This window comes from Bos mutus, chromosome 10 (genome assembly GCF_027580195.1).
Source record: "Bos mutus isolate GX-2022 chromosome 10, NWIPB_WYAK_1.1, whole genome shotgun sequence".
Taxonomy (NCBI): Eukaryota; Metazoa; Chordata; class Mammalia; order Artiodactyla; family Bovidae; genus Bos; species Bos mutus.
The window spans coordinates 80636744-80651958 of NC_091626.1; the positions used below are offsets into that span (position 1 = coordinate 80636744).

The following is a 15215-nucleotide window of genomic DNA, read 5'->3' on the forward strand; positions in this document are numbered from 1 at the left end:
TTCACTTTCTGCCATAAGGATGGTGTTATCTGCATATCTGAGGTTATTGATATTTCTTGTGGAAATCTTGATTCCAGCTTGTGCTTCTTCCAGCCCAGAGTTTCTCATGCATAAAATGTAGATATAAATTGAATGTCTAGAATTTTCAACCTCTTTTATAAGGTCAGTATATTGTCAATTTGAAGTGTTTCCAGTGAGGTTTCTGGGTATTAAATATTTCCCTTGTGATGTATGTAGTAGCTTCTGAATCTCTTTATAGCAGTTTTTATCTCTTTATTTCTCAGGGTATAAATGGCTGGATTTAGAAGAGGTGTAATAACAGAGTAAAACACAGCAAGAAATTTGTCCACCCAGGTGATGCTGAGTGGCCACACATAGATGAAGATGCAGGGCCCAAAGAAGAGCACCACCACTGTGATGTGGGCAGTGCAGGTAGAGAGTGCCCTAGATGTACCAGCTTTAGAGCTTTGGCGAATAGTAAGAAGAATATATGAGTAGGATATCAACAAAACTATAAAGCAGGTCATGGCTGGAACCCCACTATCAGCATTCATTAATATTCCCAAGTTATAGGAATCTATGCAAGCAAGCTTGATTACCAGTGGTATATCACAGAAAAAGCTGTCGATTTCCCTGGGGCCACAGAAAGGCAATTGCACAATCACAGCCATTTGACTCATGGCATGCACAAAGCCAGTGGTCCAGGAAGTCAGCACAAGCCCAATGCACTTTTGCAGGTTCATTATGGTTGAATAGTGGAGTGGCTTGCAGATGGCCACATAGCGGTCATAGGCCATTACCACCAATAGCACCATCTCACCCCCTCCAAAAAAATGCACAAAGAGAATCTGGCACATGCAGCCTCCAAAGGAAATAGTCTTGTTCTCTCTGACAAAGTCTGTTATCATCTTAGGAGTGGTCACTGAGCAAAGCCACATATCAACAAAGGACAGGTTGGCCAATAAGAAGTACATGGGGGAATGCAGATGGGGGTCAGTGATGATTAAGATTATGATGGCAATGTTTCCAAATACAATGATCAGGTAAAGCATAAAAAACATCAGTAAGAGTAAGACCTGCATAGTCCATGAGTGACAAAGTCCCAGAAGCACAAATTCTGACACTACAGACAGATTTCCTGCATCCATTTAATTCAGAGTGACATCTAAAATAAGCAGGAGAAAAAGACAGATTTTTCAGTTAGTAGGATGGGAAAGGATACTTAATCTTTAGAAATTGGTTGAAATTCTATCTCAATGAAGTTTAAATTCATTGAAAATTAGCGTCTATATCTGAAAGTGAAAATTTAATTGGGAAGACAAATATTGGGAAAATACTGATAGTATTATGACCAAAAGAGAAGTAAATCCCTAAAATTTGCTTTCCAAGATAGACTTATTATAAATGATTAATTAAGAGGATATTCCCACAAAGAATAAGTGAGAAAGGTGGATAGCAAGATGAAAGACTGAGAAAAGATTATAGTGTCACCTAGAAACTAGTTTCATTCTGCTTCCCCAGTGAAAAGAATCTGAGTGCAGACCATCAACTGTTATACTGTAATAACTATGATTTGAGTAGTCTACTTAAGAAGATGATAGTGAACAGATACTGAAGTCCAGAACAAACGCATGGCACAAAATTACAGTTTCTCTCTATTATGCATACTGATTTCTTTAAGCCTCATTTGCGTGTCTTCTATAAGACATCATTTAATTAAAATTTTACCTTATTTCTCTACATTATATATTGGAACAATCTTTAGGAGAAAAGCCATATAATAAATACAAGGCATGATAATTCACATGGAAAATCAAGCACATAATTTATCATTATTTAAGATCACAAGTCAATAGAATTCATTTAGTTAACTGAATCTATTAGAAAAAATGTCTGGAGACTTATGTGAGAAAGGGAGGTTAACTCAGACGCAGGTTCTGTTTTAATGACATGTGAATGAATGTTCCTTATAACTCGAGCTTATGAATAGAAAATATTTACTTTCAATTATATCAGTAGATGTTAGGAAACCCCTAGGTTTTGAAATATTACTGTAAATGTATATAAAAAATGATTTGGGAGAATGGCATTGAAACATGTATAATATCATATGAGAAATGAATTGCCAGTCCAGGTTCGATGCAGGATACAGGATGCTTGGGGCTGGTGCACTGGGATGACCCAGAGGGATGGTATGGGGAGGGAGGTGGGAGAGGGGTTCAGGATGGGGAACATGTGCACACCCTGTGGTGGATTCATGTTGATGTATGGCAAAACCAATACAATATTGTAAAGTAATTAGCCTCCAATTAAAATAAATAAATTTAAATTAAAAAAAGAAAAAAAAAGCCAGTCTTGCAGATAAGCAGCTATTATCTTCTGTAACTTTAAATACATGTTATTTATACTTAATAACCGAATAAAAGATGTGAGGATTAAAAAAAAAAACTTCAGAGATCATCAATTACTGACCTCTGAATAGAATAAAGATATAGTTTATATTAATCCTTAAGTACACTAAGAATTCCTCTTGAGCTGAATGGTGAAAATATAACTGTGTATCTCTGAAAGTGAAAGTGAAAGTCATTCAGTCTTGTCTGACTCTTTGCGACCCCAAAGAGGTCCCCATATAGTCCATGGAATTCTCCAGGCCAGAATACTAGAGTGGGTAGCCTTTCCCTTCCCCAGGGGACCTTCCCAACCCGTGGATCAAATCCAGGTCTCCCACATTGCAGGAAGATTCTTTACCAGCTGAGTCACAAGGGTGTATATCTCTCTTCCTAATCTATTTATTTCCCTTGGCTTTGTTTTACTTTTTGGATGCTGCATTTTCTTTTATCCTTTGAAATCTCAAGGGTGGTGCTAAGGAGAGCAGGTGAACAATGAAAACTATTACCTCATCATGAGCACTGATTTCCCCTTCCCTTATAATGTGAACTCAGAAGTATAAAGGATGGAAAGAAAAAATAATTTCTTCAAAAAATTAGATGACTCACACATTTGCTGTGAAAGGGAGAACATGTAATAATAGTCTCAAGGTTTAAAGATAAATATATCCTCCATGATAGAGATATGTTTAATTTCTAAAGAAAATATCCTATATTACACACAATAGACTTATGTCCCCTGAGAAATTTGAACAATTTGACCTTTACTTGGAAACTTAATTTTTGTCAAGATAAACCTGTCAAGATAACAGACCAGGATTAGTTTTCTATATATTTTTTAAAATACCTCTTGGGATAGGGATATGGAAGATAGCTAGTAGCAAAAGCAGAATTTCAACTGGGTTTGAGAGAGGAATTTCTTAAAAGATTAATATGTACATTGCTGAGGAGCCATTTACCAAAAATAAATGACAGTGTTTTTAAAATCAGTTTTGAAATTGTTAATATTTCATAATATTAATAGACTGATTATATCAATTAATGTCAATCTAACATTTGAGATAATTAGTAGAATAACCATGGACTTTTAGATTAGTCAGATCTGGTCTAAACTCCAGCTTTGTTACCTGTTGACCTTGTGATCTTGAGCTAAATTTATTTCTATTTCCATTTCCTCATCTGTGAAAAGAGAACAGTCAATCTAATAGACAGTGAAGTTGCTCAATTGTGTCCTACTCTTTGCGATCCCATGGACTGTGGTCTACCAGGCTTCTCTGTCCATGGGATTTTCCAGGCAAGAGTACTGGAGTGGGTTGCCGTTTCCTTCTCCAGGGGATCTTCCTGACCCAGGGATCAAACCCAGGTCTCCTGCATTGCAGGCAGACACTTTACCCTCTGAGCCACCAGGGAAGCCGCCCAATCTAATAGACTTGTCTTCAAATCAGAAAACACAGAAATTACTTAAAGTTATCTGATATTCAGCATATGTTTAATAAATACTAGTTATTTCCCCTCCTTATTGATTAAAATGTAACTTAAAGCTCTGCAGTTTCCAAAGTTTTCAAGAAACAATCTTAGTTAACTGCCAACCACCTTCTATAACCAAAATATATAAAGTAAATTTTATTTAAAATAATAACGGATTATATTTTATTTAACTTACATTAAGCAACTTTATAGGATATGGATGCAAAGGAAATATCAAGAAGAAAGAATTGCTTCTTGCTTTCCATGAGCTTAACACGTTTTTCACTTTACATCTGCTTCTATCTAGGAAGTGTTTTGTATTTTAAGAAAGCCTTCAAGAGAATAGTACATTTTTTTTTAAGTACCTTTAGAATCCTGTAACTTAGGGTCAGTTTTCACAAGAAGAGGTAGTTATAACTTTGGGATTAGTGAAAATGAAAAAAAAAAAAAAAGAAAATTAGGGAAAGGAGACAAATTGAGTTACTCTTTTTAGAGTATTAAAATACAGCCAAGCATTTTTCATCCCCATCTAGACACAAGATCCTTCTATTAATTTTTATTATAGCAATTATAAAACTGTGATTATCAACATTTTTAATTTTACAAAGAGAAACTTGGACAAAGAGAATTTAATAGATAGTCTGAGATATACACTAGGGAAAGTACACAGGGAAATTGTCCAAGTTCCTTTCTCTTCCTAAAGGTGCCCTCTTTTCTTCCTAAGGTTCTGAGTTTTAATCCTGTTAAATACTATTAACCCTGCAGTAACTTAGTACAGCATCACTTTTCACCGGTTATATAATTATTTTTTCTTCTATCTTTATGCTGAAAGTTAACTTAGTATGTAGTCTCTCTCTGATATAAAACTCTTATCTTTTAAATGGGAAGGACCATTTAGCCAGGATAGCTGGAAGTTGCTCATAATCAAGTAGTTGTTATAATATTCAAAGAACTGTGATCTCTCAAAGCAGACTTGAGAGCACCTCTGAGGCATGGCATTATGATGGTATGTACACTGTTGTTAAAGAGACCATGGAAATTCCAGTAGGATAACTGATTATCTCTTTAAAGGTCAGAAGCTAAACAAGTCATACTCAACTCTAAGCGTAGTGGGCATGCATGAAACAGATACATAGAAATACTTTTTAAATTATTTTAAGGAAGAAAGTTCTAGAGAATATGAGATAACTTACTAAGACCAGATTTCTCTAAGACCAGATTACTTTTTACTCTTCTCTTCTGATGTATGGTTGAGATAACATCCACTGTGGAGTGGAAACAGTATCTGTGGGAGAAATTTCCCTCAGCCTGACATATATTCACCACTGGAAGGAATCCCTTGGGTGAATTTTTCCTATTACCTGTTCTAGACAGAGCAAGAATCATGAAAATAATTTACATTGTACATCTCTTAGGAACATTTTTGTTAAGAGCAGTAACTTTTGCATATTCTGGAAATCAGAACTAGGAGTGAAGAAAAATGACACATAAAGCAGCTAAGAATAGTGAAGTTTTTAAATTACTTTTAAGTTAACCTGTAAGTACCTAGATGTATTCTGCAGTCTTAATCTCTAACTAGATATAAATAATCAGATGCAATTAAGATTTAATTCCAGTTTTAAGAAACCGTATCCTGACCAGTGTGTGATATATGACCACCAATAGAAAATCCTCATGTGAATAGCAAGATTACTTGTCTATGTAGAAAACATTCAAAGAAGATTTGATACCTACCTTTTTCAAACTTTCTAAAAATCTGGAGAGATAAAATTCTCCAAACACGTTAAAGAAACCAGCATTACTCTGATACCAAAACCAGACAAGGACATCACACACACACAAATTATAGGCCAATAACATTGATGTACATAGATGTAAAATTCCTGAACAGAATATTAACAACTGAATCCAACAATTAATTAATTTAATCATATATCACAATCTAGCAGCATTTATTCCCAAAATGTAAAGATGTTTCAGTATTCACAAATCTATCACTGTGATTTATCGCATTAACAAAAAGAGGGATAAAAATCAGATGATTATCTGAACAGAAGCAGAACTGCATTTGACAAAATCCAGCATCCATTAACAATAAAAACTCTGAACAAAATTTGAAATATTTTCCTCTTAGATGAGGAACAGAACAAGGATAACCAGTCTCCCACTTTTGTTTAACATAGTATTGGAAGTTCTAGCCATAGCAGTTAGGCAATAAAAATGAAAGTCATCAAAATCTGAAGAGGGCTTCCCTGATAACTCAGTTGGTAAAGAATCTGCCTGCAATGCAGGAGACCCTGGTTTGATTCCCGGGTCGGGAAGATCTGCTGGAGAAGGGATAGGCTACCCACTCCAGTCTTCTTGGGCTTCCCTTGTGGATCACTGATAAAGAATCTGCCTGCAATATGGGAAACCTGGGTTCAGTCCCTGGGTTGGGAAGATCCCATGGGGCTTCCTTTGTAGCTCGGGTAGTAAAGAATCTGCCTGCAATGCAGGAGACCCGAGTTCGATTCCTGGGTTGGGAAGATCCCCTGGAGAAAGAAATGGCAACCCATTCCAGTATTCTTACCTGAAGAATCCCATGGACTGAGGAGCCTGGCAGGCTACAGTCCATAGAGTCACAAGAGTCAGACACGACTTAGTGACTAAACCAACCAACCAAAATCTGAAGAAAAGATGTAAAAATGTCACTATTTGAAGATCACATGGTACTATATATAAAGAGCTCTAAAGACTTCACCAAAAAACTGTAAAAACTAATAAATTGATTTAGTAAAATCAGAGTACAAAATTAATTTACAGAAGTCTGTTGCAGTTGTACACACTAATATCAAACTGTCAGGAAGGTAAATTAAGAAAGCAAACCCATTAAAAATTTCACCAAAAAGAATTTAAAAACCTAAGAATAAATATAATTACAGAGGTTAAAGTTCTATATAGTGAAAACAATTAGAAAGCAATTAGATGAAACCAATGAAAGCAATTAGAAGATACAAATTAAAAAGATGTTTTGTGTTCATGGATTGAAAGAATTAATATCGTTAAAATGTTCTTGCTACCCAAAGGAATATACAGATTCAGTGCAATCCCTATCAAAATTCTAAAGGTGTATTTCACAGAACTACAACAAATAACTATAAAATTTGTATAAATCAAAAACAATCCTCAATAGCTAAAACAACCCTGAGAAAGAATAATAAAGCTGGAGGTATCATACTGTCTGATTTTAACAAGCTGTAGTAATCAAAATATTTTGGTACTGGCACAGAAATGGACACACAAGATTAATAAAACAGAGATGAGAGTCCAGAAATAAACCCACATGAATATAAACAATTTGTGATAAGAGAAAAGGTCATACTCTGAAGAAAAATAGACTCCAATAAATGGTGTTGGGAAAATTGGACAACCACATGTGATAAAATAAAACTAGATCATCTTTCACCATTCACAAAAATTAACACGAAATGGATTAAAGACATGAGTGTAAGACCTGAAACCATAAAATTCCTAGGAGAAAGCATAGGCCATAACCACACTGACATCAGTTTTACTGATGTTTTTGTGCATGTGACTTCTGATGCAAGAGCTGCAAAAGCAAAAACAAACAAATGAAACTACCTCAGCTAGAATGCTTCTGCACAGCAAGGAAAGCTATAAACAAAATCCAAAGAGAATCTAAGAAGTGGCAGGAGATGTTTGTAAATCACATATCTGACAGGTGGTTATAAAATATATAAAGTCATACAACTTAAGCAAACTGATTTAAAAATGAGTAGAGGGTCTAAATAGACATTTTTCCAAAGAAGACAACAAATACATGAAAAAATGTTCAATACCACTAATTCTTGGGGAAATGCAAATCAAAGCCATAATGAGATATTGCTTCACACATGTTAGAATGACTATTGTTGAAAAGAAAGTAATAACAAATGTTGGAGTGGGTGTGACAAAAAAGGAGTCCTTATACATTATTGGTCAGACTGTAAATTAGTGCAGCTACTATGGAAAGAAATATGGAGACTCCTCTAAAAATTAAGAATAGAGCTAACTTATGAAACATCAATTCCATTTTGAATATTTATCCAAAGAAAACCAAAAAACTAACTTGAAAAGGTATATGCAAATCATCCCACCCTCTCCCTCTCCCACAGAGTCCAAAAGACTGTTCTATACATCAGTGTCTCTTTAGCTGTCTCGTATACAGGGTTATTGTTACCATCTTTCTAAATTCCATATATATGCATTTGTATACTGTATTGGTGTTTTTCTTTCTGGCTTTCTTCACTCTGTATAATAGGCTTCTGTATGGCAAAACCAATACAATATTGTAAAGTTAAATTAAAAAAAAAAAAGGTATATGCACCCCTATATTCACTGTCCCCTTATTTACAATATCCAAGATATAGAAACTAGTGTCCATCAGTGAATGAATGGATGAAGAAGATGTGGTGTATATACACAATGGAATATTACCCAGCTCTAAAAGAGAATGAATTCTCTCATTTGTGACAACATGGATGGACCTTGAAGGTTTTATGCCAAATGAAGTAAATCAGATGAAGATGACAAATACTGCATGATTTCAGTAATATGTGAAATCTGGGACAACAAAGCAAACACAAACTCATAGGTACAGAGACCAGATTAGTGACTGCCAAAGGGGAAAGGGGTTGAAGAGTAGGTGAAATGGGTTAAGAGTGTCAACTGACTGATGAGGAATGATAAGTATACTTAGACTAGGTGTTGATTACTTTGTAGGGTTTACAGATGTCAAATTATAATTCTATACACCCGAAATCTATATAGTAAGTAAATAAACACATAACAAATAAATAGAAGTAACCTGAAAAACACTAATTTTACTGAGCCATTTAAAATGTAATATACACTTGAAATTAATATATTAATACTATTGTAAGTCAACTATACATCAATAAATTTAGAAAAATAAGTGAAGTCGCTCAGTCATGTCTGACTCTTTGCAACTCCAAGAATTGTAGCCTACCAGGATCCTCCGTCCCTAGGATTTTCCAGGCAAGAGTACTGGAGTGGGTTGCCATTTCTTTCTCCAGGGATCTTCCTGACCCAGGGATCAAACCTGGGTGTCTCACATTGTAGGCAGATGGTTTACCGTCTGAGCCACCAGTGAAGTCCTTAGAAAAATAAAATATGCAATATTACTGAATGTTTTAACACTGATTTAAGTTCACCATTAAAATAATTGCATTCATTGTGTTAAAAAAATTTAACGCCATTTTTTAAAAAATTTTACAACAAACATGGCTTCTCCTATATTATTTTCTAGGATACTTATAGCTTACATTTTACAATACATCTGTGATCCATAATGAGTTAGTGTTTGTGAAAGATGTAAGGTCTATGTTTAAATTCTTGGGATTTTTGCATGTGGATATCTAGTTGTTCCTGCACTAATGAGATCTTTGATGTATTATATTGTGCTTGTTTCTTTGTCAACTGATTGACAAACTTGCCTACATATGTCTATTTCTTGGCCTTTTATGCCTTTTATACCATATTTTATACCATTATATAAAAATATATATATATATTTTTATATATATAAACAAAATAAATATATATTTCCATTCTTTAGCCAATATCGTACTGTCTTGATTGCTGTAGCTTTATAGTAAAGTCTAGTAATGTCAGTCCTCTGATCTTGTTGTTCTTCTTCATCTTTTCATTTTTAATCCATATCTTTATATTTAAAGTGTGTTTGACATGTAATATATAGTTGCATCAATATTCATGAGAGATATTAGTCTGTAGTTTGTGTTATTTTTGTGTTGCTTTTGTACCAGAGTAAAATTGTTCCCTACTCCTCTATTATCTGGAAAAGTTTATTGAGAATTGGAATCATTTATTATTTAAATATTTGGTAGAATGCACCAATGAAGCCATTAGGGCCTGGATTTTTCATTTTAGTAAGTTTTATAATTCCTAATTCAATTCAGTTTTTTTTTCTTTATGTCTTCAATTCTCTATTTCTTCTTGTGTCTTTTTTAGGTATTTGCCCATTCCATGTAAAATATCTAATTTATTGGCATATTGTTTTCTATAGTATTCTTTTTAATTCCTCAGCACATGGATAGATCACAATTTGCATATTAATTTGAGTTATTTCAAGTGTTGGCATTATGAACTGAGTGCTAAAAACATTTGCAAAGTCACTGTGTGGAACGAGACAATAATTGATTCCTTTCAGAATGTAGTAACACTGGACAGCAGTTCCTGCAGATTCTGAAACTCCAACTAGAACCCCAAATCTCCAGGTACAGTTTCTTATAGTTAGACATGCCTTTCAGTTACACAAATTGAGCTTCTAGGTCTTTTATTCCAGTTCTTCTTTACCTTTCCTTCTATCTTTTCCTAGTCTCCACACCCACTGGACACCAGTTCCCTGGGGCTTTGGTCTCAGCAAGTTGTCATGGAATAAAGGAGATAAACCAACTCATGATATGATATGCATGACTGCTGCTGCTGCTGCTAAGTAGCTTCAGTCATGTCCAACTCTATGCAACCCCATAGACAGCAGCCCACCAGGCTCCCCCATCCCTGGGATTCTCCAGGCAAGAACACTGGAGTGGGTTGCCATTTCCTTCTCCGATACGCATGACTAAAACCAAGCAAATATGTTAGTGTTTGTAATTTTGTGTACTTAAGTACTTTTTTTAAGGAAATGGTTTTATCACTAAAAGAGTGACAAAAATAGTGGAATTTTAGGATGCGTAGCAAGTAATAATCAGTGAGTATTTTGGGGAAAATACTTTTCCAGGCACTATTGAACTTTACCAAATATATGTATACTTGTGTGTGGTCTGTGTATAAAGCTGTCCCTATGCTTCCTCTCTAAGATGGGTAAGACCATCTTTTGTGAACATGTCAAATACAGCTCTGATCCTTGTAGGATACAGTGAGTTCTCTAAATGACATGGCTTCTTTCCTATTTTCAGATAGTTGTGAGCAACCAAGAAAATATTTCATATATCTCTACCTATTTTTTGCATATTTATCTTTGGACTGTAAGAAAAGTAGTGGAGACACTGAGACATTTATCCAGACTCAGGCTTTCCTGGTGGCTAAGATGGTCAAGAACTTCCCTGTAATGCAGGAGACCTGGGTTTGATCCCTGGGCTGAGAGGATGCCCTGGAGAAGTGAATGGCAACTCCCTCCAGTATTCTTGCCTGGAGAATTCCATGGACATAGCAGCCTGGTGGGCTACAGTCGATGGGTCACAAAGAGTCAGATACATCTGAGCGACTAACACACACATATCCGAACAAGAGTTTGGTGTGGGGTGTGGAAAAATAAGTGAAGAATATTAAGAGGTACAAACTTTCAATTATAAAATAGAGAAGTTAGGAGGATTTGATTAAAACTTGGGAAATATAGCCAAAAATAGTGTAACAACTTTGTATGCTGACATGTTTACTAGACTTATTGTGGTCATCAATATTTAATCTGCATAAATGTGAAAAATCACTATTTTGTACACCTTAAATTAACATAATATTCTATATCAACTATACTTCACTTAGAAAAAAATAAAAATAATCAAGATAAAAAAGCATTGAAAATGTTAAGCCCATTATTGTAACAGATTAAATGAGTGAGGATAATTATCTCAAACTGTACAGAGAAGTTTTATGAATTAAATATTCATTTATTATTAAAATATTACAAATCTATTAATAGAAGAGATACATCTTAATTTCAAAAAAGTATCATCCATGATGGTATTTTAGAAACAAGCATTATGTATTTAGGGGGAAAAAATGCTTCTCTTCAGCACTGTACTGGTGGTTCCAACTCATTCAATATGAAAAAATCTAGAAAACAATAACTACTTGGTCTAGAAAAGATCAGGAAAAAATTGCTATTTGTTTTCTATATACCTCTTCATGGATCATAGCCTTGTCATGGGGAAGGGACTCGCATAACTTAGTGAAGCAATGAGCCATGCCGTGTAGGACCACTCAAGATGGATGGGTCACAGTGAAGAGCTCTGACAAAACGGGGTCCACTAGAGGCGTGGGACTTTAAGAGGAATCTATACACAAAATACAAATGAATGGTAGGAAATCTCAACAAATTTAATGAATATACAGTGAATATGTGAAAATTGCTGTTTTTCTACGTTAGTAATGACCTACTAAAATATAGAGCAAAAGATATTTCTATGTAATAGCTTGAAAATATAATGCCTGATAACAAATTAAACAAATCAAAATCACTAAATATGAAAGAATAAAATGTAACCAGGCAAAGCGATATACAAGGTTTATGGATTAAAATAATCAAAATCATAAAATTATCTATTCTTTCCAAATTGATCTATAAATTCTATCCATTTTCAATTGATATCCTGAGATTGTTATTGTCAAATTTGACAACTTATCTTAAAATCATCTGTAAGAGTTAGGTGACAAGAAGAACTTAGATATTCTTAAAGTAGCATACTTGAAGAGTATAGATTAATTGTGCTAAGTACCAACCATATTTAAGATTTTGTATTGTTGTATCTGAGAAATAAAATGACTAATGGACAGAATGATAGATTTCAGGAACAGAGCCAAGCATAGATGAATGTTTGATATATAGCAAAGATGACATTAAAATCAGTAGGGAAAATCTATTCAATAAATCATATTTAGATGATAGCTTATATCCATATAAAATAAATTGTATTCCTTTAATACACCAATACAAAATTTAATTTTTTGTTGGATTAAATAACTGAAAAATAAATGTTTAAAATTATAAAAAAGTGTAAAGACAATAAAATATTTTGGGAGTTTAGTTATGAAATGTACTACAGAGGAGACAAAAGCTTTAAATTTAAAGGAAAGAAATTGATAAATGTAACAGTTAAATTTTGTGTATGTATAAACATCACAAACTTTTCATATCATCTATAGGAGTGAAGGCACTTTCAGTTTATATATTTTTTTGTATAAAAATTATAGCATCTCCAAAGATTTAGCTGAAGTATGAACTAAAAAGATGAAAGACCATATCCAGTAAATATTCAATTTGTTGTCCAAATTCACTATTAGCCAAGAAAATGCAATAAACGTTTTAAAATTAAAATTTAATATTTTATTTTAAAATATTTTCTATCCACCTAAATGGAAATAAAACACAGAAATTTGCAAAATTCAATATTGATAAGTCATGGAGAAATTAGGACCCTTGGTAGAGTATAAATATCTACAACTTAGGAAGAAATTTTTAATTTCCAGTAAAGTTAGAAGGTTTATACCTTACAATTCAGCACTTACAATTCAGCACTTCCAGTTCTAGGTAAATATCCTACCAAAATTATCACATGTGCACAAAGTGTATATATATATATATATATATATAGGCATGCATATATATGCATGAATATATATATATATATATATCAATTGAGACATTATTTATAATAGTAAATAATTAGATAATTCTAAACTTTTTCCAAGGGGAGAGGGAAATACATTTTAAAATACCCATTAGAAGAAGACTGTAGCCATTAAAATGAATAAACTAAATTCAACAAGTGGGGTGAGAAAGCTATATATACACATATAAAAATGATGCTGGATTTTTAACCTTTCACCATATACAAAAATAAATCCAAATGATTTAAATACCTAAATGTAATACCTGAAACTACTGAACTTGAAGAAGAAAATAAATGAGATTTTTAAGATGTTGATTTTGGCATTAAAATTTGAATTTTGTTGAATAGGACAGCAAAACATAGCAAAAGCAAAAATCAGACAAAGTTATATCAAAGTTAAAAACTTCTCTGTAGCAAAAGAAACAATCAAGAGAATGAAAAGGCAAACTACAGAATGGAAGGAAATATTTGCAAATAATATATATAAGGAGTTAATATATAGAATATATAAAGATCTTGTACAACTTAACAATATGAAACCAAATAACCCATTGAAAAATGGGCAACAGACTTGAATAGACATTTATTCAAAGAAAATATACAATAGTCAGCAAGCATGTGAAAAAGATGTTCAACAGCAGTAATCATCAGGAAAATGTAAATCAAAACCACACTGAGATATTACCTCACAACTGTTAGGATGGCTTCTATCAAGACAAAAACCAATAAATAAGTGCTGATGAGGATGTGGACATTCAGAGAAATGGAAAGCCTTTGCATTGTTAGTGGGAATATAAAATGTTACAACCATTCTGGAAAAAATTATGGAGTTTCTTCAAAAATTAAAAAACAGAGAATAAAAATAGAGTTATCATTTGATACACACATTTGAATTCTAAGGTATATATATATGTATATATAAAGAGTTGAAAACAGTATCTTGAAGAGATATTTGCACACCTATGTTCATTGCAGCAATATTTACAATATGCAAGGGGTGGAAGCAAACTAAATGTCCAATTATGAATGACCATATAAAGAAAATGTGGCATGTCCATCAATGGAATGGTATTTAGCATTAAAAAAGGAGGAAATCCTATCATATGCTACAGCATGGGTGAACTTTGAGAACAGTATGCTAAATGAAATAAGTCCATCTCAAGAAGATAAAAATACTTCATGATTGACTCAAGTACTCAAATCCTTAGAAACAGAATGGAGACTGATGGTTGCCAGGGTGAGGTGAAGTGAAAAGAGCACTTGAATAAGTGGCTATAGAGTTTCAGTTTTGAAAGATGAAAAATTTCTAGAGATCTATTTCACAAGGTGCATATATTTAACATTATTGTACAATTGAAAATTAAGATGTTATATTTTAACCACATTTTTAAAAAGAATGAACTAGAGCAGGATATATTTAAGTAGATAAATCTTTACAACATAACAATGAGTGAAAAAACAAATTTTAGAATAATGGCAATAATATATAGGTACCATCTGTATCAGGTTAAAACTATGCAAAATGTATTTTTTCACAATGTATGAAAAATGAGGAAAATATTTTTTTTAAATATACAAGGTAGTGATATTCATGGAGTTGATAGTTATTATCTTTGCTATGATGAAATAATTGGATATAGAGGGTTGCTTAGAGGTCTTTATTATTTCTAATAATCCACTTTTGTAATAAAGAGGAATCTGAAATAAATAAGGCAAAATGTTAAAAATTTGATGAAACCACATACCATATCAGTGTCCAGATTAAACTCTACAATCGAAATAGTTTATAGGAAAGATAAAAATATGTTCAGTGATATCCAGGGACCTTTCCAACCCTCCTCAAAGAATTTTTTAAAATAAAAATTTAGTGTGAAATATATCAAGCACATATGGCTAAAGATTCATTTTTAAAGCACACTTTAGCCTATAATTAGTATGGACTGAAAGGAGA

At 33.2% G+C, this 15215-nt stretch overlaps 1 protein-coding gene across 1 annotated transcript; it reads right to left on the minus strand.

The window, feature by feature from the left end:
- Positions 1-209: 209 nt before the first annotated feature.
- LOC102276049 (olfactory receptor 4K14) lies at positions 210-1151 on the minus strand. Its single transcript, XM_005908863.3, has one exon. The coding sequence runs from the start codon at positions 1146-1148 to the stop codon at positions 210-212; it is 939 nt and encodes a 312-aa protein (XP_005908925.2). The 5' UTR covers positions 1149-1151.
- Positions 1152-15215: the final 14064 nt, after the last annotated feature.